Source organism: Carassius auratus, chromosome 2 (assembly GCF_003368295.1).
Source record: "Carassius auratus strain Wakin chromosome 2, ASM336829v1, whole genome shotgun sequence".
Lineage (NCBI taxonomy): Eukaryota > Metazoa > Chordata > Actinopteri > Cypriniformes > Cyprinidae > Carassius > Carassius auratus.
The window spans coordinates 21,899,334-21,926,274 of NC_039244.1; the positions used below are offsets into that span (position 1 = coordinate 21,899,334).

At 36.5% G+C, this 26,941-nt stretch overlaps 2 protein-coding genes across 3 annotated transcripts; both read right to left on the reverse strand.

Moving 5' to 3' along the window:
• Positions 1-147: 147 nt before the first annotated feature.
• Positions 148-3,915, reverse strand: LOC113120702 (endoribonuclease LACTB2-like). Its single transcript, XM_026290671.1, has 7 exons — positions 3,693-3,915; positions 3,338-3,501; positions 3,049-3,175; positions 2,483-2,661; positions 2,248-2,396; positions 1,580-1,667; positions 148-1,474 (listed from the first exon to the last, which is right to left on the reverse strand). The coding sequence occupies exons 1-7, from the start codon at positions 3,812-3,814 to the stop codon at positions 1,434-1,436; spliced, it is 870 nt and encodes a 289-aa protein (XP_026146456.1). The 5' UTR covers positions 3,815-3,915; the 3' UTR covers positions 148-1,433.
• An 834-nt stretch (positions 3,916-4,749) lies between these two features.
• Positions 4,750-26,524, reverse strand: LOC113120707 (receptor-type tyrosine-protein phosphatase N2). Of its 2 annotated transcripts, none has more exons than XM_026290696.1 (23): positions 26,231-26,524; positions 22,354-22,404; positions 20,621-20,734; positions 20,363-20,453; positions 19,115-19,232; positions 18,492-18,786; positions 17,638-17,970; positions 17,518-17,561; positions 16,929-17,251; positions 16,178-16,264; positions 13,108-13,187; positions 12,931-12,995; positions 12,178-12,390; positions 11,896-12,093; positions 10,962-11,109; positions 10,746-10,819; positions 10,098-10,175; positions 9,785-9,904; positions 9,340-9,506; positions 8,283-8,336; positions 6,395-6,459; positions 6,214-6,287; positions 4,750-6,128 (listed from the first exon to the last, which is right to left on the reverse strand). In XM_026290696.1, exons 1-23 carry the CDS (start codon positions 26,304-26,306, stop codon positions 6,057-6,059), a joined length of 2,940 nt encoding a protein of 979 aa, XP_026146481.1. In that variant the 5' UTR covers positions 26,307-26,524; the 3' UTR covers positions 4,750-6,056. The 2 variants fall into 2 exon arrangements, with proteins under 2 accessions (XP_026146481.1, XP_026146471.1); XM_026290686.1 differs by having other exon boundaries at positions 16,929-17,254.
• Between the last annotated feature and the right edge of the window lie 417 nt (positions 26,525-26,941).

The following is a 26,941-nucleotide window of genomic DNA, read 5'->3' on the forward strand; positions in this document are numbered from 1 at the left end:
CAACATTTTAGAAAACAACAAGCAAGCTGTCAATCAAAGATCATTTATTTAAGCACATTTATTAAATGTATTGCACATTTGTTAAACAGGGGTTTAGCAAAATACAATTAATTAATGAAATGCGTCAGCCATTAAACATCTCAAATGAAAGGGGGGTGTACAGCATTTAAAATGATAAAATGTTACACATTAAAGGTGCACTTGTTATTTTTCTCTGATTAAATAATTACAGGTATAGAAAGGTAAACAAATTGTACTTTTGAAAAATATGTTTAGAATCATTTACACCGATTTGCTATTCCAGTTATATAATTAGCCTCATAAATGCTGCTTTATTTTACACTTACATGTTCCTCTCATGGAATAAATACATTTTTGTTGACTGATGCTCATACTAGTGTTGGGCGGCATGTTGTCCTATTGTCAGCCTGGAAGATTGACAATACACAATATTATCGCTTTAATTTAATTATTTACTTAGTTTCATACCCGGAGAGTGATTCAACTCCAGGATAAGTTTAAAAGCAGTCTAATGTTAGTGTAATCTATCATAAAATATTTTGAATATGATTTGTATTTAACATGATCACAGCTTAATGGAAACACTGTAAGTTACTAATTATAATGCTTACATTTCCTCAGGTTATTCAAACAGCAGCCATAGAAAACAAGCAAAAAATATTAACATTAACAAAAAACATCTCTGACTAGCGCGAGTTCATGCACTTTAAGCAACACTCCTTTTATAATCAGTGAAGCTGTCTATACTGTATGATGATTAATATCTCATACTTACATCGCACACGTACAGCTACACTTTATTGTTTATGATAAGAGGATTTGCGAGAGAGCAGAATTCAGTCAGCAAACACGCACACTGAACAAAACTCAGGTGTTTCAGCAATGACTCTTGGTTCATCATGATTGGTTATAATGTGCAACACTAACACGTAAAAAGAAATATGATGGAAAAAATAAAGCCTTATATTAATTCGATAGCATCACATAATGATGATAAAAATAATACCGGTAATAATCATCTTGATATCGTTGAAGGCATCAGCGTCAGCGATAGACGATACTATCATCTTCATCATTGTCTTTATATGATGCTACATTCATCAGATGCTAGTATACATCCAGGACAACAATTAAATTTCACTGGATTACAAGGGTTGTTAAATTTTTTCCAGTTCATGAATTGTTTTGTGTTGCATGATTTATTCTTGTTTTCGAACGTGGTCATTTGTTAAGGCAATTTGGAAGAATGGGTCTGCTAAATAAATGTAAATAGCCTCCTATCAGAGCAGGTTTTCACAGAAGTTCAACATTTGAAAAAGTGACTAGTCCCAGTGTCCCCTTAAGTCCATCTCACTTCACAGGGACAGCCCTATTAGTCTCTGTAGGTGATGAGTGTGTGGGGTAAAAAACTGTCACAAATTGATCTTCCATTTCTTTTCATTTGAGCTTTCAGCTGCAAGGGAGAAGAAAATAACATTAACATGGTCAGAAATTAGAGCACATTTGCGCATACATATACATGCACCAGTACCACCTGCATGCATGCACTCACACATACCCAGACAGATCTTTCCTTCCTTGTGGAGTTTCTTTAAATGGTGCAGCAAGTTAAACTCTGCAGCTCTGTGCAGGTGTTCTGGGGTCTCCTGACATACAGACAACAAAAAAACACATAAAAATCATGTAATGTACACATTTTTTATATAATAATTTAACATTTATATAAATAATGTACTCTCATTCTTTGTCTTTTAAAGCAGTCAACACTTAAACAGAACCAACAAATGTAAAGTTAACTTCACATACAACCAGGAACAAGCATCTGAGACTTCTGGTAAAAACATGTTTCTTTTGCAGTTTTAGGATTTCATACAAATGTTTTAATTACAATTTAAATGATCAGCATAACAAATCAAGGGGAATTTGAATTTATGAAATAAACATGACTTTCAGAATGCCATGTGGATTGTCCTCCATCTGGACAAAGGAGTTCACAAAGTCACATATTTGTATTCATGATTAATGATCTAGACCTACATTTATTTATTTAAAGTTCAGTCTTATACGTTAGATAAACACTGTTGTTTCCTTTTCTCTCCTTGAAGACTGCAGGCTTGACAATGTCAAAATTGTATTGCAATGTTTTAAATACTAGAAATGTAAATGCTTTCGGATTTATTCTAATTAAAGAGCTAAGATCATTTAGAAAAAAAAAAAGAGTTGAACCTTGTACACCACTTTAACCAGTTCGCAGGAGGTGAACGCAGTTCTGTTGTTCTCCTGCAGAACGTTTAGGATCTGCTGTTCTCTTGCATTGCGGTGAGTTATATACTCACATATCTTAGAAGAAGCATCTTGGACCACTGGACCGTGACCTGACACACAAACACGAACAAACACTTCTTAGTGTCACGGAAAATGTCATGTAAAAAGCACTCTGAAAAGAAGCACATGCACTTACCTGGATATATGAGGTCAGCCTTCACGCTGAGGAGCTTCTGCAGTGACTTCATGTAATCATGGAGGTCCTCAAACACAGCCGTTCCCTCTCCAAGAATACAGTCACCTGAAAACACAGCTTGCTCCTCCTCCAGGAATAATGCCATGTGATCATCTGTGTGTCCGGGAGTAAACAGCACCCTACGTGCACATAAAATATAAAAAAACGGGCTCAAAATAAACAAAAAAAACTACTGTTTTTCAATTATAAACTTACACACCAGTTCACCCAATGCATTTATGTAAATACAGGCTTTTAAGGCTCAGGATCTGTGTGAGTAAAAATTCTATTTTATTCTACATTACTGTTCAAAAGTCTGGGATCAGTATTAATTTTTTCAAGAAACGAATATTTTTTCTGAAAGAATGGATTAAATTGATCAGGAGTCATAGTAAAGTCTTTCACTGCCCCAAAAGATTTATTTCTATTCATCAAAAGTATACTGGAAAAAATTTATTACAGATTCCACTAAAAAGCACAACAGTTTTCAACACAGATAAAAAGAAATGTCTCTAGTGTGTGTTTACCGTAATGTTGCCCCTTCAGCCTTTATCACATCACCATCACCAAGATATGAATATTTCTTCTTTTGGTCTCCAATCGCTTCTTCCTGTGGAGGACACCGAGGGAGTTTACTGACCTTCAGCTCTGAATCTGCAACACATGCGTCTACATTATTGAGGAGTTCTCATAGACACAATGGTTTTCATACTAGATGAAGATGACTAAGTGACATTTACATTACATTATTAAGTAATAGCGACATATTTGGGGCACAAATGTCAAAAGCTGTATTCCAACACAGATATTACTGACCTGTGTGGAAGTTTGTGAGTATATCCGGCACTCCTCCAGTGTGGTCGTGATGCCAGTGTGTGACTATAATGTGCTGTATGGACGTCTCCTGCTGCTTCAGAGCCTCGCGCAGGTTGACAATATACTCCGGGACCGAGCGCTCGCCTGCATCAATTAACACTCGCCTGACACACACACACACACACACACACACACACACACACACACACACACACACACACACACACACACACACACACACACACACACACACACATCAAACATTCACACACTTGTTACGCTCAATAAATACGTTGTACGTGGAAAATGACTCAAACAAGAACATTTATCGTCATTGAGTGTTGTTGTACGTTACCTCTTGCCTGTCCCGACCAGGTACGTGTTGGTGCCCTGCAGTGTCATGGGCCCCGGGTTACAGCCCAAAACACGAACAACCCTCGATGACAGCTGTTCGATACGAGGAATTATCGCGGACATTTTCACCAGGACCACACAGACACAGCAGGACTTTCAAGGACCCGAGAAAATGCTCCTGCTACAGATGACACGGAAACTTCCTGTTCAAAAGTCACAATTTACAAAATAGAAGTCTCTGCCACTCAACGTTTGGATGTTTCTTTTGCTTCTGTAAATTCTATATTTAAATCACGGTAATGGAGCACTTAAACACTACAGTGAGATTATATAGTCTCTGTGTTCTCTAATTAATAGAGAGAGAGAGATTGATTTAACACACTTTATTAAATTATCTAAAAAAAAAACAACAACCACTACATTATACCCAACACGTTTCACATTGCATGTCTTCAGATGTCAGTTTCTGAAATAGTGTTTAATATACATGTTATTAAGGCAATGACGCATTAAAGTAAAGAATATGTACTCATTGTGGTGAAATTAAGAAAATAAAAAGAGGAGATATTTCAATGAATACCTTCTTTTGCCAGGAGTAAGGAAGAAGAGAAAACTTGTGGCTAGAAAGGATGTAGCTACTGCTGGAAAATAAAAATAAATTACATTTGATACATATTAGATGCTACCCCCAACATTAAACCTAACCTTACAATAATGCAAATACAGTAATTAATTGTTGTTCAGTATCAGCTTGACAAAAATGATACAGTATTGTTGTTCCCATAACCCATGCACAGCAGGATAATCTGGCCATGGCTGTATCCCATCTAGACTTAACCAGAAAACACCTTCATAAAATGCATCTGATGCAATATACTGTATAGAAAATCCAATAGAAACTTAAATTATGAAAAGAAAAAAAAAACAGCATCATGCAGTAACTTGCAGAAATTCTCAAATACAGGTTTTCCTTTCCCTATCATGAACAGTTTGTGCATTTCTACAAAGACAGTCTCTATGGTTAAAGTGTGATCTCCACTGTTACTGGATCTTCTAAAAAAACACCCTGCTAAAACTATAAATAAGGTCTTTTGTAACTGATGTTTCCAAAGATGGGTTAGCTGCGCTAGCTTGAAACAACATAAGCTTTCACCAATGTCAAATGCCAAAATAAGTAGTTTATTAAACTGTGTGTAAACACATGGTTGAGAATGAATGTGTATGCGTGTTTAAACACTCAGGACTTTGTGCTTTACTTAACAAACACATGAAACTTTATTATGGAGCTGCACTGGATCAAAACAGCTTCAGTTATTCAGTTGCAATACACACTGACAGTCTGTTAATGTTGAATTGAAATATCCACAGACTAAACTTAGTCATACAGATGAGCTTGTTAGTAATGAATCGATCTCATCATTGAGGTTTTAACAATGATTACTCGTACAGTCAAGACAGGTTACAGAAACAAACCGGCCCATCACAAAATCTCTTTTACAGCACATCCGCTAATGAATCTTTGCAGACAGTGCAGGAACAGCCTGATATAGGTTTACATGTTGGTGTAGGAGGTGTTTTTCGAGTCAGGCCCCTTATCCCAACCTTATTCTCTTGTTTGCTTTGATGCTTCTTATTAAAGTGAATGTTTTTTGCTCTTGTGGATATTTATTGACCTGAACTCCTCCTTATACTCATGAAACTTCTTGATAAAAGCACGGATATCACTGTATTTGTAATCTCACAATAAAAATTAAGTCTTTATTTGTTTACATTTTCTATGCACAAGTTTACTGGAAGTTCATAAAGCACAACTGCACCGGTCTTGCATGCATTTCTTCTTGCTGTCCACACTTTTTGTGTGCACAGATAACATTTTAACACCAAATTAAAGTGGTAGTGCTTCCCAAGAGTATATAGTCTTATGATAAAAGTTCGGGTCAAGTTAAACATCATGATTTAGTGAGCGTTTCCTTGGCTTGGAAAGGCAGCAATTGTTTCCATGAAAGATGTTTAGGCTTTGTACAAGTCTCTAATGATCAGATAAACTGCAGTTGTCACAACTCATAGAACACAGTTCTATAACGAAGCACATACAGATTAGTTTAATAAATTCAGGTCCAATTAACTATATATTTATTTGCAATGTGCAAAATAAATAGCCATGATGAGAGAGTAATTAAAATCTGAAACAATGACAGAGAAAAATAAAATGAAGTTTTTATAATTACACAAAATTAAAACAATACACAATTCCTAATTACCATTACATATAATTTACAGACAAAATAGATTCTTTAGGACATGTATCCTCTCAGAAATGGGACCAGTTTATATACAGAATGAGAAAAGTAAGAAGAAGGAAGTATCACTGTGGCAGGACTTTGAGAATAGCGTTCACCTCTTCAGCTACAGTCGTCAGTGCAAACTCAAACTGATCCTGAGAAAGACACAGACACAGCATGTGTCAGCATGAAAAGAGATTGTGTGTTTCAGAGTATTTGTGGGTATGTGTGTGAATATACCTTGGTCTGAACCATGCCGGGTCTCTGGTCTCTCAGGTGTTCCAGCGTAGCAGCAATATCAATCTCTTTTGCACCTGTAAAGCAAAGCATTTTTGCATCAATATTTATACTGACCTCCACAATGTGAAAAATATTACTGAACACCCACTGATATCTGATAATCAACTTTCTTTGTCTTTACCTTTGGCCATTTTATTCAACACCATGTCAATCAAAATGTATGTCCCAGTCCGTCCAGCTCCGTCACTGATGGAGAAAAGCAAGATAAAAAAATAGAATTCAGCCAGACCGTCAGAATGAGAGTCCAAACTGCTGATAAAAACATCACAATAATCCACACGACTCCAGTCCATCAATTAATGTATTTTGAAGTAAAAAGCTGAGTGTTTCTAAGAAACAAATCTACCATTACAGCCTTTTAACTTTAAAATACCAGTCCAGTCTACAACAATCCTTAATCCGCTGGAAAAAGCAATATTACGGATTATGGACATCTTAATGGATTTATTACAAAAATGCAGCTTTACGCTTCACAAGACATTAATTGATAGGCTTGAGTAGTGTGGATAACTTGTGGATTATTGTGATGTTTTTATCTGCTTTTTGAACTCTTATTCTGAGGGCACCCATTCACTGCAGATCCATTGGTGAGAAAGTGATGTAATGGTAAATCTCTCAAAATCTGTTCTGATGAAAGAAAAATACCCATCTAAATCTTGGATGGCCTGAATCTGAATACATTGTTGGGTTAACTGTTCCTTTAATAAACCTTGTCTTTTTTTACCCTTTAGTCAAACTGTAACAACTTGTTCTGCCTCTCACATGACTTTGTCTTCCTACTGATGTCATTATGACACCATGGGCAGGGAAAACAGCCAAACATGTTTTCTTCCAACCATCTGTCTTTTGGTAGTTGCGGCCACCGCATGACACAACAAACACAGCATTGGCGAGTAAGTGCATCTTTAGCTTTTGTACTCTTAAAACCATGTTTACTAAGCCAAAAGTGCCCTGAATATGGCCTGCTGAACATCTGAGAGTTTGTGTTGGGTTTTAAATAAATATTGAAAAAGTAGTTAATGGTTGTCTTTAGACCAACGTTACTTTTGCGTCATCAAAGGGTAACGCACCTTTTTGGGGGAAAACAAACGGATTCCCCTTATACAGAACTCGCTCCAGGGACCTTTTGTTTTTCATTGTTTCTGATTTGTACAGGCCTGTCAGAAACTTTTTTTTAACATACATTGTTTAGTCCTAGCCTGCGAATATTTCAAATGTAAAATCAGTTAACAGCCAAGGTAGCCTGCCTAATGAGAGCAAACGTTCTGAGTAGTATAGCTAGTCTACAACAAAACTGTCAATAGCTTAAATCAAGTGAAATATGATCCAAGTAAACCACCGACTCCTCTTGACATGGCCTCATCGTCTAGTTTATCAAACTGTGAGTGTGTTAATGACAAATAATAGGATGCTTGATAATGGTAACGTTAGATGTCTGAATAGTCTGTATTTCATTAATCCAGTTTTCGACCATTTCAAAGGGACACCTCTGTAAACACCGTATCCAGTAGCTTCTTTAAATACTGCTCACGGTCCTCTGCCGGCAAAGAGAGTGTGTGTGTTTGTGCCATTTTTGCTATCAAGAAACTAGAGCGAGTTCTGTATAAGGGGAATCCGTTTGTTTTCCCCCAAAAGGGGCATTACCCTTCGATGACGCAAAAGTAGCGTTGGTCTATAAGGCATTTCACTCGTGAATGTTTCCAATATTTCATGGCAACAGAAAACGTTTTTTTTATTTTATGTTTTAGTAAAACACATTGGTAAATATCTCTTTTTATTATCGTGCACTGTCACACAAATATGAAAATTATTGAATATCCTTTTTGCTTTTGCTCATTTAGTGAACATCTGTTTTGAATACATGATTTATTTACTGTATTTTACTTCTTGCATAAAATATTTTTATAAAGTTGACAGAAGTTGTGGATTCTCTAACTGGAAGTAATATTACATTATAAACGAAACGTTATATCAAATATCACATTATTCAAGTGTGTGTTTGTACTTGCCTGCAGTGAACAATGACAGGGCAGGATCTTCCACGGTAGCATTTGTTTACTTTCCTATTGGAAAGAAGTCATACATACAATCATAAACACAGACACACAGACATATGAAACCTGATGCAGCTATAAGCTCTATAGAAAAGGATGAAGTGCTGAGTATATTTTATGTAATAAAGTATATATAAAAAAAATTAAATACACTACTGTTCAAAATTTTGGGGTCAGTAAGAAATTTTAATATTAATATATTTATATTTAAAGGCATTAAAAGAAGGTTTCGACATCAAAATGATAATAAAAACACCATCATTTGAGGATTTAGGGATTAAAGAAGATTAATTACATAGGACAAATCTCACATGTTGTTTGTTTTTCTTTCATGTTGAGAGCTTTCCATTGACTTCCATTGACTTTATACTAAGCTAACAATATTTTCTATCCACAACCCCTGAACCTAACCCTAATACACACCTTTTTTGATTTTCATTCAAACATTATTCATTATTCTATTAATTAATTTCTTAAACAGTTCTATTTACTAAGCTGTTTGCTCAGCACAGTATAGACAAAACCTGATCCGAACAAGCATACAGTCATATTAGCTTCAGATATGTTACTGGTTTATGCTTATAAACCCTGTTGCTAGGTTTATTCAGATGAGCGGGAGCAGGGCCAGGAACAAAACACAACCATTCTGATTGGAGAAACACTGAATAAATAAGAAAGACAGAGAGAGCAGTGAACTGTAGTTAAGAGGGGAAGAAAAGGAGGAAATCATGGGTCAGATGTTAGCAGACAGAAAGGTTGAACAGATTTAGGGTAAAGAGAGAGAAAGGGGCTGGAATCCCAGGGTGCACTTGGATGCAGAGTCGCAGTTGTCAATGATCACTTTTGTGACTATGCAACTGGAGCCAGTGAACTAGCTGCACGACCACAAAAATGACACTGGCAACCGCTCAGGAGCTGACAAACACACACACACACACACACACACAAACACACATAGACTTGCACAACACACAGGAAACACATGCACACGCTCATGCTTTCATAGGCGTACCTGCGGAAGTCAAGCAGGGTTTGGCTGGTTTCGGGCGTTTGGTCACTTAGCCAGGTGTGATAGTGGAACTGCGTGACCGTACGGGTCTCATTAGTCTGCATGTTCTTCAGATAAAAACTCCGAACCAGGAAATCATCACACCACACATGCTCAGAAACCAGATTAACCTACACACACACATATGAGGAAAAAAAGAGTTAATATACCAAACAGCATGACATAGCAGTTAAAATATCCCTACACTGTGGGCAGGATAGAAAAAAATATATAATGTTTTCTCTTGGTTCATTTCTCTCTGTTCATGTCAAATTAACTTTTGATAAATAAGTCGCACCTGACTATAAGTCGCAGGCCCAGCCAAACTATGAAAAAAAGTGTGACTCATATTTCGGAAAATACGATAGCTATCCTCACTCTGTATATTCAATATTTGCATGTACAGTACCTCATAAATGTGGTAGAGATTGGAGCCTTCATCCGGCCAGTAGTGGTAACACTGCTTCACACCGTTCTCAGTGAGAGGAGTAAGCATGACAACCACCACACAACCGCTCTCCCAGACCATCTGCAAGAGAACACACACAACATACACACTGCATGACCATCTGCACGAGAACACACACATTACACAGACACATCCCGTACACACTCTTTATGACCATCTGCACACACACAGACTCTCCCAGACCTTCTACAACACGATCTACAAGGCTGCCCAAACCATTTATGCAAGCTTACAAACAAATAATGCAGTTTACCTGCCAGAAGTCAGCCACGGTGGAGGGCAGTGGGCCCTGAGTGGCAATGTATGCAGGATTACGTGGGTCATGATCCATCTAAGAGTAAGAAACAACACAATCAACCCCTCTGCATTACATAATCTGAATGTGGTTTCAATAATACACATGAGAAAGAGAATTGAAACACAAAGAATGAATTACGCCCACTAATAGTGTTGGTTATTTGGATGCACTGTCTGCATCATTATCCCAATTCATATATGCAAATCAGCTAATGCTGCAAACGTGTTAATAAAATCTGGACTGCATACAACTTGCTTCATGGAAATTTACCATACTGCATGGTTCTGAGAGATAGGTTGACGGCTAAATATTTTGTTAAATAACTTTAACTGTGACAGCAAATAGCAACCAGTTAAGTGTCTTCGGCATATAGTGTTGATAAAGCAAGTCTCAGTTTCTTAGTTTTTTCATGGTCCTCAGACAAGCAATGCCTTCTATCCAAAGTAATTAACTCTAAGTATTTTCTACTGATGCAGTCACCCTGCAGCAAACCTAATGGTTTATCTAGTATGTGATGTAGTAGTGTTTGCACTCTGTATGTAGTGTGCTGATTGAGCTAGTTTGTTGCTTTCTGCTGAAGTATTGTATGTAGTTTTGGCTCACGATTGGGCTGGCATTGATGTAGTCCGAGGTGCCTTGATTGTTCTCCACCTTCAGAGTTATTCTGCAATGATCATCTGTATAAAACAAACAAACATTTTATTGTGTAACCTGAAAAGTTCAGTTACATCACAGAAGTTCAATAACACACTAATGGTTACAGTACTTGAACAAACAAAGCACCCTGAAAGTGGATATGTTTGTGTGTGTGTGACTCACAGGCTATGACTATGCTTGCACGGTTTTTCTTGACATTGCCATCTCTCTGGCCAATGGTGGTGGCATTGGGCTCAGCCTGGTACGCACACAGAGCCTCCCACTCCGACTCCAAACGATTCTTATTTTTCAGGTGGTCCTCCATATATGCCTATGTGTGTATACAGAGAAACATTCAGGATGTTTTTGAGAGTAATGTACAATTATCCAATGGCAAAAGAGAATTCACTAGTCCCTAATGAAATGGAAACTCACACTACAGTGTAAATAGTTTGGAGTCCGTATATTGTTTATTTTTTTAAGAAATTAAATAATTTATTTCAGCTAAGTTTAATAGCTGCTTTGCCACCACACAAATTAATTTAACTGGAAAATATGCAAATGAAAAATTGTAAAAAATTGTAATTCACTATTGTAATTATATTACACAATATTTAATGGTTTCACTGTTTTTTTATTAAATGAATACAGCCTTGGTGAGCATAAGTGACCTCTTTTTAAATATGAAAAAAAAGACATTATACATTAACCACTAACAAAAAATAACAATCTAATGCTTTTTTACATACCAGAAATATCTGCGCATTCTCATTTTTATAAAACAATAATGAACTTCATTTGTCAATCCTCGCTCTAATAGCTACTACAAATAAACAACAAATAACAATAATAGATTTGAAAAAATAAATTAAAAAGATAAAATGTTATGATTTTAAATAAGTTAATGAAATTAAAACAAGATTTAAAACTACATTGTAATACTTAGGAGTTAATGTCTTATTTTTAAGACTATACATAATGATACATTCATAAAAAAAAAGGTTTTAATGTTTGCTAATGAAGATATAAACTTTGCCATGGTACCAGTTATCACTGAATAAAAGCATCTGTGTTGCATTTTAAAAGTTCAACAGTGTTTTCGTGTTGGTTTATGTACCAGTATCATGTGACCAGTAGAGATGTCCATGTTGGAGTGGGCAGGCTCTTCGCTCCAGGAGGAGGTGCTAGTGCGTGCAGAGGGGCTTGGCAATGGGCCGTCACTCAGCTGAGAGGACAAACTGTTTATACGAGAAGAGTGAATAGGATCCAACTTCTCTACAGGAGGTTTTACTGCCATTCGCTGCCTACACAGTTCCTAGAGAGAGATGGAAATCTCATATATCAATCCAGGAAATAATCTCAAACAAACAGCCCTGCACACACACACTCTCTATGGTACCTGGTAGGAAGCAGTGGCATCAGTGGTGGGGTCAGATCCAAGGTTGGTGAGCTTTTTTTTGAGTTTGTGATGAGAGCGGTGACGCAGACAGTAGATCACACCGGATGCCAGCAATACTCCAGTTATACAGATGATGGAAATCACAGTCAAAATCAGAAACTTCAGAGACTCGGAGCGACTGTACTTAGTGGGAATCTGATTCAGTTTGCTCCTCTTTAAAGAAAGACAAAGACAAGTCGAAATAAAAAAAATGTGAAAGTGCATTTGTCTTTCTAAAGCCAATATATATTACAAAGACAATGCTACAGTTATGGTCAGAATGTGTTATTATTTTGTTCTTTATTTCTCAGACACTGGCAGAACCTCATGGAGAACCTTTCGCCATCCTTTTGAAGGTGACTTCGATCATATTGTGAACCTGGGTAGGTTTATTACATGATTCAAATGCCTCAAAACCTTAAGATGTTACTAGGTAAACTATTAGACATCTTCAGCTATTTTGCAGGACTTACGAGCTCCATTCTGCAAGTTCCTTGAATAACTTTTTGGGGGTTCTCCATATATGATTCAACCAATTTAAATTTTTGCATCGATTTGATTGCCAACCGTATTTATACAGTATATTTTAAACATTCATATTACAGAATTGTATTTTATTCCATTTGGATATTAACTTAACAATGGGAATATCACACCTTGGGAAAAGATGACAATGAAATGAAATGAAATGAAATAAAGTGGAAAGAATCTTACATCAGTGACTCCAGCCTCTACAATCTTGACTTCCACTTCTTTCTCTAATTCATGCTTCCGACTGACTGATATAAGAGGAGAATCAAATTTAGTGGACATCTGAACAGAGGCATTCGTGAAAGAAAAAAAAAACGTATCTTGTATATCATGTGCATAGGTAACTCTCACTAAACTAACCTGCCATATTAGCCACATCCGCTGTAGTGATGTTCTGAGCATTTGGACGGACCTGAAATATCACAGCTGGGCTAACAACACTATACAAATACACAAACACACAGCAAATTATTTTTGAGGAATTGTGTCAGTGCCCAATAAATATTAAATATACCTAATATTAGTGTTTTAACCATATGTCAAAGAGTCAGCAGCATCCACAGCACCAGACCCCAACACTCTGCCCACCTGTCACTGCTCATCAACCACACAGTCTTTAATCCTGCACACTTCAGTTCACCATTGTCTGGTCCTGTCGTTCACTCCTGGACACTTACCCGACAACCTACCTGCATGCACTTACCTGAGCGATCCACGCTGACCTCCTTCAGACTTCAGTTCCCCACCTCCTGCTTCAAAATCCAGCTCACAAATACCAATGATCCTAAACCTGCAATAGATAAGAGTGTAATCTGCCACCCATCACCACTTCTTCGCCATCTGCTTCCACCAGTCCCTTGGCCCGGACAGCGAATGGAGCAGGTTCCTATTACAATGCTCTCTGTTCTATGAAATGCAGCCACAGTTGTTTGCCAATAATAATAATTTCACTGTTATCTGGACAGAGCACTGCAGTGGGCATGTATGGCACATACATAAGATTTTCCTTGACGGAGCTGGTAAAGTTGATCTTGCACAGAGATTTAAGTGGTAGTTTGACAGAAGACATCTTTGAAATGCATGGTAAAAGCCACTTAAGATTTGGAAATGGCCCATTTCCAAATCTTAAGTGGCTTTCACCATGCATTTCAAAGATGTCTTTGGACAAACTACCACTTAAATCTCTGTGCAAGATCAACTTTACCAGCTCCGTCAAGGAAAATCTTTAGTCACGGCCTATGCTCTTCAGTTCCACACTCTAGCAGCTGCTAGTGGGTGGAATGAGACCGCGTTGATCACAACCTGCTCCTCTCATTGGCTGGAACACTGGAGAACTTCAATAGTGGAGTGAGAACTACTTTGTGAACTTGTCAAGAAGACCGCTTTCAAATAATTCCTTCAGAAATCAATCTCTTCTTCCGGAAATGTTGCTGTGTGTTCCACTACCATTGAGAGTCCTGCCACCAACAAGCAGCAAGATATTCTTCAAGAATACTGGCCATTCCAACCTCCACCTCACCAGCCACGGGACTGTGCAATCTACCTGCTGCCTGGGGCCACACTACCATGTGGTAAAGTCTACCTACTGTCCATCCTGGAACAAAAGGACCTGGAGGAGTGTATTGAGGAGACTCTTAAGCAAGAATTCATCCATCCATCCATCCACTTCCCCTGCTGCTTCAAATTTCTCATTCGTTGGAAAAAAGGACGGACGCTTGCACCCATGCATCGACTACCGTGCATCTCAGCTCCCTGATGGTCAAGTTCCTGTACCCTCTTCCTCTTGTCCCCACAGCCCTGGAGCAGTTACAGGGAGCTTGCATCTTCACAAATTTGGACTTACAGAGTGCATATAACCTTGTTCGGATACATGAGGGTGATGAATGTAAAACAGAGTTTGTCACGTCATCAGGCCACTACGAGTAATTTGTTATGCTGTACAAACTGTCGGAAGGAACTGTCCATCAAGGAACGGCAGTGCTTCTTTGGACTTGCAAACTTTTACAGGAGTTTCATCATCAGCTTCAGTAAGATCTGTTCACCTCTCATCTCCTTGTTACGCAATGGGGCCAAGTCTCTGTCCTGGAACTCCGAAGCTACGACCGCCTTCAGCCAACTCCAAAAAGTATGTTGTATTACTCCTGAACTCCACTTCATCGCCGAGACTGACGTATCCACAACTAGGGTAGAAGCAATGCTCTCTTAGGGGCAGGGTGAGCTTCCCAAACTCCATCCATGTGCCTTTGACTGTCCCCGGAGGAGTCCAACTAAAGCATCGGCAACTGTGAACCGCTGGCAATTAAACTGGCTTTAGAGGAAAGGTGCCACTGCCTGTAAGGAGCTAAACATCCTTTTGAAGTCATCACTGACCACCACAATCTTGAGTATCTGTGACACCTGTCAAGCTCACTCGGCTATCTTCGTCACCAGATTCAACTTCACGGTGACTTACCGTCCCGGGATTAAGAACCAGAAAGCTGATGCTCTGTCTCATGTATATCATCCCGAAGAAGATCCCACTCCTCCAGAGCCCATTCTACCTTCAGCCATCATAGTCAGCTCTATTCAGTGGTCCATCGATGATCAAACGGCTGAAGACACACAGTCTTCAGTTGCCTGCCTCCTGCTTCAAGATCCAGTTCACAAACACCATTGATCCCTAACCTGAGACAGATAAGACTTATCCACTGCCACCACCTCTGCATTGATCTATTTACCCATTACTGACCTGCTATCAATGCTTGTATGTTTCAACCTGCAATAAACCTGTTGCTTGGATAATACATTACCTGTGTTGCATTGTTCTGTTTCATGACACCATAAAACGTATAAATACAATTCATTGCATTTTGAAAAACTAAACAGTCACCCACTAAATTATTCTCAGACCTTAAAAAAGTAATGATGTAAAGGAAGTAGAAGGAGATCTTGTCTTCTGTATTGTGATGTACATTTAAGTGAAATTATTATTATTTTTTTTCTATTTAAAAAAAAAAATGTAGGTTGGGGACTTGGTTCTGTGCATCAGTCGTTGATGAATAGAGGCAGAACTGAATGCGAGCTTGCAGTTGATTGTAAGAAAGGGTTGAGTTTAAGTGGACTAAATGAGAAGTCAGGAGAAGTCAGGCACCAAAGAAAATCCTGTTTTTCACCAGAAGATCAATTTATGATATTTTATTAAAAAAATATGAAGTAAATCATTTTTAAAAGATAAAACATATACATGAATAAAACATAGAAAAATGGAGAACACAGTAAATTTTCGTTTCATGCTGACTGTAACTATGTTTATAAATCTACTAGGATTTAAATATGCCTTCCATTATAACTTAAATATATATTTTACTCAACTTCATTTCTAAATTTACAATTATATTCTAAACCTATTCTCTTGTCCAAGATATCAAAATAAAAAAAAATCATGACTCACGAGAGCTCTGAGAAATCCGTCATTTGAATCTTCGCAATACGAGCCACCAAAGCCATCAGTTCCAAACCCTTATCAGTGGAAAGATTCCTGATCCAGAGAGAAAGAAACATGTTTTCTTTTTAAAAAGAGATCTTAAAAAGCTATTAATTCTACTGCAATAACAATTATAATAATAAGTAAAGCACAAAATTGTTATACAATATTGGGGACTTTAAGATTATTTTTAATGTTTACTTAATAATGTTATAATGCATTTATTAGGATGCATTTAATTGATCAGAAGCTACTGTAAATATTGTAAATTTATGTTACAAACAATATTTCAAATACATGCAATTCTTGCAAACTTTCTACTACTTAAACAATCCTGAATCCTTATAAATATTTTAGCACCAGATCAACACTTTCTAATGCTTTCTGAAGGATCATGTGACACTGAAAACTGCACTAATGACTGCTGAAAATTCAGCTTTGTCATCACAGGAATAAATTACATTTGAAAATATATTAAAACCTAAAACAGTTATTTTAAATTGTAATTATATTTTCTATTTTACATTATTGTTTTTACTGTATTTTTTTTGTTGATGATCAAATAAACACAGCATGGTGTGGGAATTGTTCCCAGTACAGTATTGCTTATGAACTGACTGAATGTTTTGGCAATATTTTGTGTAGAAACTGGCCAATAAAATTTAACTGAGAGAGAAAGGAAAAGAGGGAGAGAGAGCTTCACATGTAAATATCTCACTCTGTGTCAGTAATAATGTATCCATATATGTCATTTTTAGCGTTGCTTTGGACATCCAGCTGAAGATCCTGTACTTTCATGTTTTTGCGGTGTGGTGCAGGGTTTTCCTTCAGCCCAGAGGAGGGTGCTAAAGCTGCTGCATGGAGCCAGCCTTCTACCTCCTCCACTCTCTCTATGGCCTTTTTCTGCATCCCCACTTCTCGTTGTGTCGTCCGGCTACGAACGGTCTCCACAGACACACCCTGTCCCCTATTAACAGGTTCTGGTTCGGAGTTAGAGGTTTTATCCAGGTACTCCAGCAGCTTTCCTAAAAAGCCCACATCCTGCTTAAACAGGAAATAGACACAGGTGAATTTCAAATTAATTCCACATCATATTTATTTATCATTCAATCAATCCCATACAGGAAAATCTGAAAACCTGAAAAGTTGCCAATTCTAATGAATACCAGTTCTTTCAAGGTAGATTCTACTTTGACATTTTATTTCGAGGTTTGCAGATCTAACATTAAGAGTGGCCAGAAAACATTGGTGTTTGTGTATTTGCATAAAGTATGTTTATGGCCTAATACAACCATCACTAGTACTACCATGTTGTCCATAGTTCTCCTCTCCTCCACTACTCTCTGTCCCTCTGTAAAAGAAAAATCATGATCATTATAAATGCTTCTCTATGTATGAGTGAATGGATTTGCTTTAGAAGATGTTACCTGTCACAGGCGAGATGGTTTGGACTGTCTTCTGACTGACAGATGAATTTTCCTCATCCTCTTCCCTCTGATTCTGAGCATTGTCCTCAGGGGTTTGATGCATTGCATAACTCTCAGGATGCTGGTTGTCATATTGCATGTCTTCTGCCTCATCCTCAGAGCTCTGCTGTGTCTCCAGGTCTCGGGGCGTTTCTCCTTGACGTGCCTGCTGTTCCACCACCTGCAGAGCGTCTGTGATAAGCACAGCAAGTTTATCCAGTTCTGCTGTCTTCAGACTCTTCACATCCACACTGTCCCTTCCCACATTACGCAGAACTTTCCAGATGAAGGATTCTGTGAAAAAAAGAAAATATTTTTTCACATTAAGATCTGGACAGTAATGATAATGATATCAAATTCAAATAATTCATAAGACAATTACTATTATTTAGAAAAAATTAGAAAAATATTTAAGGTAAAAATAATTGTATTGTTTATTTTATTGCATTTTTTATTTTATATGTTCTATGTTATTTGCTCCACATGCCACACACCAAGATTTTGAAAGTACTTTTTACTTATTTTAAAATTACTAATTACTGTGTCACTAGTTAAAAAGCAACCCCCCCAAAAAACCCTCTTTGCATTACACTGGGATATGTGTATTTGTAATTTTTTCTACTAAATTAATGAAAAATTACATACAAAATCATAAAATTTTGGCATGCTCCTCACATAAAGCTATTGTTGGAGTGCAACAGTCTATTCTGCACTTTTTCTATGGTACTGTGTGTTGCTTTATTGTCCATGGAAAGACAAGCTTTAATATTCTGCATGTGAACAGGTGCAAGAAGGAAAAGAAAATAACATCATACCATCTACAGGTGTAAGAGAGTCACTGGCGGAAGACTTTGTTGATCCATCTTTTAAGTAGAGTCGGTCCGTTCTGGATCTGTCCCTCAGATCAGGCTGAGATGGTTTGTTCTTGGAGAAATACTTCTGTAGAGCGGCTGTGAGCAGGTCTGACCTCTCTTCCTGCTGGGGAGCTTGTGCTGCATCACTCTGGTATTGACTGAGATCAGGGTAGGACTTTGATCGATAGGGCACCTCTGGAATGAACTCAGGAGGGGAGGAGTCAGATTCTGGGCGATGATAGTGAAGCTCCACCCCCTACACAGGATGAATATACACATTTAAACCATTTTCGGCTACTATTATCATTTATATATATATATATATATATATATATATATATATATATATATATATATATATATATATATATATATATATATATATATATATATATATATATATACTAGTAAATTGCTGTGTTTGTGCATTTAACAAATTGTCCATTTTCCTATTCAAGATTTCTGTTTACTTTGATTTGATGAACAATTCTACTAATGTGTTCGGTCACCACTTGATGCCCAATGTGAATTTCTGACCTAACGCGAACCGAAACCACAGCCCTGGGACACACACACTTACGCACCTTGTGTGATGTTTTTGGAAACAGTCCCAGCTGCTGCAGGTATTTCAGGGTCTTCCTAACCTCAGCCTCGGATGATTTCATTCTCCTGTCTCCAACAGGAGTCCCATAACCCTGCGGCCTGTCAGAATATAAAAACAAGCCTAACTATAAGAATCATTTGGCAGGGCTATCACGTGTAATAATAAGAGATAAATTACATTCTCTGTAAAGCTTCTTTAAACTGTATTTATTGTGAAACTATACAACTATGACTATGAATGTATTGTGAATATACTGTGTTGCTAAACCTCCTACTTCTATCAATTATGTATCATTTAATTAACTTTTACTCAGATGAACTGATATAACTGAATTGAGAATAGACTATACAAAGCTGTAAAATTAACGTGGCGAGTATAGTAGATAATTTGGTTTAGGGGGATTACCACGAAAAATTTTCATATTAAATTCTCACTCTGACATTTGATTAGTTTAATGAGTTAAAGCAAATCTGAGCACAGTGTGTGAGATTACTGATGTTTTACAACTGTAAGAGACAAAGGCTTTTTTGCAGGAGAAAAGTAGGAGACTAATAAAGATAAAAGTCTCCATTTAATTTCTTTTAAAATATTAACATGTAATAAAAATTGAAACTTTTTATTGAATATTGCAGAGTTAATTATAAATGATTTATCTTTGCACATTATTATTTTATTAAAATCTATGTGCCCTCATAACGCTTAACAAAAACATTTAGTCTCATTCACTAACCATGCATGAAATCTGCCTAAGAACTTTCTTCTGTACTGCCTTTGAATTGTTTTCCGTACTAAAATTTATTTGAACATTTATGGAAAAATGTAGGAACACCAATAACCACACATTCACAAAAATGCTGAGTAGTGTTATAAATGTGTTAAGATGAAATTTCATACATACATAAAAATAAGACCGTGCATTATAGTTTGAGCTGCAAGGTTTGTCTGCATAAATCTCAGATAAATCAAATAATCTGCATAAATCTCAAGTCAGTGTATAGCTGGCTAATGAGAGCTATATATAAAAGGTTTTTATAGTCTTTGAGCTGGTTTTGAGGATGGTATTATGCTCGAGGATCTTGCAATTTGTCTTTAAGGGAAGTGAACATCTTTAAAGAGCATGCTATGCTAGATGAAAAGCCATACGTTGTGTGGAAAGCCCTTATATGGAGCTGGTTTGGGCATGGTCTATGCAAATGAGAACTAACTGGCAAATGCTAGTGTGCTTTACCTGGGCTCTGGTAATGGTAGGGAAACTCTGCGTAGTTTTGAGAACTCGTTCGATAAAACTTGTTGTGTGATATCATCTTCCCAAGACAACCCTGCAGGAACAGAATGAAAGCAGAACAAACACTCATCTTACATGAACTGTCACACACACACAGAGCCTATGATATGATCCTTGACTTCTGAGGAACTCTAGGTGTAGCCTTTATAACCATGGTGACGGTGATGGGTGCGGTTTCTATGGTGACATTAATGCACCGACCTCTGTGTGCCAGTTTCTGAAGCAGCGTGCGGAATCTCTGTACCGTTGCTGGCGTGACATCATACATGTAGACGTCTGTTAGTGGCGCAGTCTCACAGCGGCCCAACATGCCATCTACAGAGAAAATCAAATCAACAGCCACTTCAGAATGACAGTTTTGTGCACGAGTATAATTTACATTTATTTATTTAGCTGACGCTTTTATCCAAAGCGACTTACAATTGCTATATATGTCAGAGGTCACACGCCTCTGGAGCAACTAGGGGTTAAGTGTCTTGCTCAGGGACACATTGGTGCCTCTCAGTGGATTCGAACCCGGGTCTCTCACACCAAAGACATGCGTCTTATCCACTGCGCCCCCACCACCCCCAACATAATTCATGCTATGTGTGTGTATGTGTGTGTGTTTATATCTATTAAGAGTCTCAGCTTATTAGAAACAGTCACTAGGGCCAATTGAGACAGGACCAACAGGAGTCCCCGTCACCTGCCTGATAGTAAGATCACACTGTGTGTGTGCACAGAAAATTACATCTGCATCTCTATTTTTATACTCACACAAGGGGAAACATCTCTCTGTGTTATCATTCGGTAGGCTATGCAAATGATCCTATATGTCGAAGTAAAAAAATAGAGGTAAAAACTAAATAATACTTCTTGGTGCAATAATTTTTGATTACAATATTAAATGGAAAAAAAAATATCAGCTATAAACGAGTCTAAACTCTAATTCTATAACAGATTTACTCAGTCTTTTGTTTTGTTTTTACATACTGTGAAACTGTTTTTGCATTTATACCAGACTAGTCCATCTATTATGACCAATTTTACCTGTTTGTTTTGCCTATACATTTCCAAATAAAAAGAAGGAATCAAATAAGACAAAGGAACTTTCATTAGTACAATATTTAATTCACTTAATTATCTAATAATAGGATTTACACATATTTATTTAATGTGTATTACTATAATAATTGTTGATATCATTTATACAGTAACAGTATGTTTATATGTAATGATATATAATATTTGTGTTAATAAACATTTATATTATTATATATGTTTATGATATATGAGCCATTTCTATCTATTCATCTATTTATTTCTATTCAACACCTTTCACAGGTTATTTTGGTCATTTTAAATCTATTTCTTGAAACTTACGTTCATCTCTTCATTGTCAATATTAAATAATAAATATTTCTGTTTTCTTTTCTTTCTTTCTTTTTTTAATAATTGAACAATAAAGAGTTGAAGAAAACAGTGATGTATCTTCTCCTGTCAGGCCACACTGAATGAAATTAAGAATAACCCATTCATATGAGTAAGAGAGTAGGTTAAGTCTGATTGGCTGATATCGCCTGGCCCACATGTGAATGATTTCATTCATATTACCCTCTCATTGACAGAACGTGGGAACATATTATGCCATCAAAAAATACTGACTTTCAACCTTTGCGGAGAAGAATTTAATGATATTAAACACAGCATGGGTGTTGGTGTTGGTGTTTGTGTTTTTGACAGGATGAGTGAGAGTCTGTATTTGTTGTGACATAAATGTAAAATGCATTGTATTTATGATGATGCTAGACAACAAACACACAGCTGCTAAATCCAGATGAAAATAAAAGCCGAGTGCTCGATCAAACAGCATGATGCATGTCATCTACAGAGACTGCAGGTGCAGAATGTGTGTGTGTGTGTGTATGTGTGTGTGTGTGTGTGGGACTTACCATTAAGACAGATTTCATAGTTCAGACACAGACCCTCTTCAAACAGGCAGCCTGAGAGAAAGAGAAAAATAATTTTAAGAAATAGAAATAAAGGGCCACAAAAAGGACAGTTATCAAAATTTGAATAATTCTTCTAATTCTATTAGAATCGTGATGTCCAGATCACAGAAACAATGATAATGACACAGAGAAAGAATATTGTTGTAATCACTTTCAGATGGATAAAGGATAAATACATTGACAACTGATCAGAATCCACCCAAATTGAAAAGCTTGAACATTTAAAGCAACAAATGACAAAGGCATTTCAAAGAATTACAAATGAGAGCTCCTGAGGTATTAAAGAAATCTGAGCAATCAAATCTTTTTCTCTGGGCTGCATGCGGCCTTTGTACCATTGGCATTGCTGTGGTACAACATATCTCTGCAGGTGAGGTTTTAGAAGAGGGAGGGCAGAAAAATGTTAAACATCCCTTCACAGCATTTTTGCGTATATTCAGTTGCTCAATATCCTCATCCTAACAGCTGGGATTTCTTGTTTCTTAATTAAACCAGCTGAGACAGATGGCTTAGCTCTGCACAGCCGCATCACACCAGCATAAAGACCAACAACCAAAAACATCACATAATTATGTTGCTGTTACAAAAATCTGTCATGAAGATGATGATATAACTTTACTGTCAGACACTGTCTAAAATTTCTGTTGCTCACTGGTGATGGTATTACCGCAGAGTGTTTGACATTCATACAAATCATTCATAGTAAATTCTTCTCACACAAACCCTCTCACACCAAGTGTCTCAGCAGAAAATAGCTATTTCTCAGGATCTGAATAGTCATCTACTCATCTACCTCATCTACTCATGTGTGATTAACAAGCCGTGAATCCGTTCTTCTGGTTTTATTTAAGCCTGATTCTTCTTTGCTTCATCTGTTCTGGTTTTAACGTTGACTGTCATGATTGTGTGTTTAAAAAAACTCATCAATTATAGCTGACCCGTTTCAAATAATCAGCGAAATTCTGAAAGTTCTGCATGTTTAGTCTGATTCATAAAATAGTCTTCACAGCTTGTGTATTGATATATACATATATATTTTAAATAGCAAAAAAGCATTATGAATTAAATGTAAGATTAGATTAAATAAGGATTTGATTTAAAAAAAGAAAAAGTAGCAACAGAGCCCTAAGATGTTTATCTAGATAATCATTTAAAATGAGCTAAACAGCCCAGTGGACATATAGCCTAATGTTCACTTGATTTTTATTACTTACTTTAAAAATTATAAATACCTTGTTTAATCATCCAAATAATACACATATAAGTATTTAAATAGCTCAACAATTTGAAAGTTAATATACACACACCCATCTCATTCTTCATAAGATGCTTGATTGTATTCACACAAACAGGTTGCACCCACACATGACACATATACACATAAACAACGTCATAATGCATGCTTGCTTTTATATTTCTATTAAAACCTTTCTGTTACTATGGAGAGCAGTTTGCGTGCTCAGTTTTGGGAGAGGCAGTGTGAAGCTGCAGTCACAGTTCATCAGAATGATGGTGGACAGACTGTCTCCTCACTGACATCCTCTCAAATACATCCACTGACACTCATGACTCATCAACTCAAATGATGAGACACCGAGGTGAGTTTCCTGTGTAACCCTGATGTCAGCTTCTGTATGAGGCAACATCTGAGGGCTGAGTGCAGAAGCTTGATTGATAGACAGACAATAAATTCTGTTAACACTGAAACAGCATATTTTATGAGTGTAATATGTGCTCTCTGTAACTTCCTGTGGCAGTATCTACACTGTTTAAAATGTATTATAATTTTACAGGAAATTCCAGGCAACTAATTGGCATGAATTTAACTGCAAGTAATATACAGGTAATATACTGTTATTTAAGACATTAAAGTTATGTACTGTATTTATACAGCAGTGCTACTTTGATTACAGTAGCATTATTACAGTAAAATGCTGTAATTTATTATAATTTATTGTATATTTACTGCAACTCAGTTGCCATGAATTTCCTGTAATTTTACAGGAGAGAATTACAATTGAATCTTCAACAATTAAAAACAATGACATCTTTTCATTTTTGTATTAATACACTATGCAACACCACATATTGCAAAGCAAAATTATGCATATTTCTTTTTGACAAACAAAATTACAATTTTACTGAAGAATCTATTACTTAGGCTACTTCCTTTTTTTGAATGAGAATTATTTCCAAAAGGTAAACCTTCAGAGTGCATTATTTTATTTAAAAGAAAAATTTTCGCCAAATGTTGTATCACTTTAACACAACTACCAGTTTATATTTGGTTTAAATCAAAGATTTATTTTAATATAAAAAAAAAATGAGAAAAAAAAATATTTTTTATATTTTTGTTTTAACATTTTTTGTTTATTATTTTTTTTGTTTACATAAAAAGGATACTTGATTATTATAAATAATTACAAATGTTAATGTAATTATTTATTATCATTTTTAAATATACTATCGTTTGATATATTGCAACATTTTTCTTTGCTTATAACATTTGGCCCATGATCAAGTTAGATTTTTTGGCTCTTCAAAATAAAACATTTGGGCTCCTTTGAAACAGACAATAGAATAAAATTGATAAATTAAAACAATAATAAATATGGCATTAATGCATAGATTAAAATGTCACCAGGAAACAGACAGATAATTATAGAATAAACTGGAATTTCACTATTAAATGAATCATTCTGTGCAACGGTTTAACTCAGGTTTTAAATTTGCCCATATATTAATTTTACACAATCAATAAATTAGATTTATCTGTAACTGCAATATCACTCTAAATGTAAAATTTTAATTTATTTATTTTAATTTTTTAACATAATTCTTAAGCCTTCGAACTGACAAACCTCAAGCATAGAGTAAATTAAGTATAAATTAGGACATAAAAAATATTTAATTTCAAAAGTGTTTTCATATTTTTTGGCTAACTAGTTGTAGTCACACCAGACATCTCAGTTATATATATATATATATATATATATATATATATATATATATATATATATATATATATATATATATATATATATATATTCACCTTTGAAAGTCTTGGAACTCCTGTTTTACGCTCTGAGTCCTGATCTTTTGACTGACTACTATGTCAGTTTATAATGTACATCCATTCAGCCATTCATGTGGTCAATATTAAATAAGCATCCTGCAACCTGTTGCCATGGTTGCAGTTTCTAATGACTGACAGTCAGAATGACCTTTTTCTGGGCTGGGTTTCTGACACACACAGACCCCGTATAAACTCTGTTATTGTGGTTCATGCTGTGAGCAGGGGCGAACTGTAATCTGTGATGCTTCATTTCCTGTGCTGCTGCACTGTCTGCAGACAGAGGCCCTCCTGAACACACAAACCATCTGATGTTTAGACTAATAACATGATGAGAATTTGTCATGATAAGATAACAGGCCGTGTGTCCACAATCGTTTCTCAAGCTCTGGACCCAATTATGTAATGACCCAAAGACTGTATGAAGTTCAACAGCTTCACAGTCTCTCATTACAAGACTTAAAATCACTGAATGTAAACAAGTAACCAAGCCATTTCAGAGAATTGAGAGACTGTTGGATTTACCCGTGTTGAAATGAAGCTTAATTATGATATTCCATTCCCTGACGATTCTTTATTCGCTCAATAAGGAAGATCATCTCATCCGCCCGTCAGATTACACACAAACTGTCCACAAAACAGTCACGAACCATCGGAATCGACTCGGAGGGGAGACACTGAGTTCGCGCTCGCGCTTCTTCTCGCCTTCCCTATGGAATTCCACACACACTATAAAACACTTACCGAATTTTCGATCTGTCGCGGAGGCGAGACTGGCCCGAAGCGCGAGGATTGTGAGAAAAAGGTGAAACGATTCCATTCTTCCGATCACGCGTCCATCTCATCTGCTCGTTATGAATCCATTCCAACGGTGTATTTCCTTCTTTCCGCGAGGTCTGAGTTGATGGAGGATGGATGGAGACGGTATGGAGAATGAGGGAGAAACGGGAGAGAGAGTGAAAAGAGAGAGGAGACGTCAAGCGTACGCAAAACCTGCTAGCGCTCACCGCAGTCCGCGCGCCGCTAGAATCAGCACTGAACAGCGACCCGCCTCTGACGTCACGGACACACGAGCACGCTAGTGCTGCTGAGGCAGAAGACAACGTTACAAAAACTTAGACCGTTTTTTTTATTTTCCTTCTAATTGTGGGTAAATTAAAAAGTCTAAAACCAAATAAAAACATTAAATATATAGGTAGTTGCCGAGGTAACGTTTCATTTAGTTTAACTTCATATACTAAAATTACTACGAGTAAAATAAAATATTATAAAAACTATATAGACATATTAAAAAAAAAAAAAAGACAAAAGCACACAACTTAATGACTAAAATTCTAAGTGAATTCAAAACAGAAAACTAAATCACATATAAATAATAAATGATATTTGATATTACAAAGTTATTTCAGATCAATAATTAAAATGCCATCTGTCCCAACATTTGTGTTTAAAATA

Coding starts and splice junctions, on each gene's coding strand:
- LOC113120702 (XM_026290671.1), bottom strand. CDS start 3,814: ATGTCCGCGATAATTCCTCGTATCGAACAGCTGTCATCGAGGGTTGTT. Junction 3,502..3,692: donor CTGGTCGGGACAGGCAAGAG/GTAACGTACAAC, acceptor TGTGTGTGTCAG/GCGAGTGTTAATTGATGCAG. Junction 1,475..1,579: donor GGAAGGAAAGATCTGTCTGG/GTATGTGTGAGT, acceptor TCTCCCTTGCAG/CTGAAAGCTCAAATGAAAAG.
- LOC113120707 (XM_026290686.1), bottom strand. CDS start 26,306: ATGGAATCGTTTCACCTTTTTCTCACAATCCTCGCGCTTCGGGCCAGT. Junction 10,176..10,745: donor ACATCAATGCCAGCCCAATC/GTGAGCCAAAAC, acceptor TCTTACTCTTAG/ATGGATCATGACCCACGTAA. Junction 9,905..10,097: donor CCGTGGCTGACTTCTGGCAG/GTAAACTGCATT, acceptor GTTCTCTTGCAG/ATGGTCTGGGAGAGCGGTTG.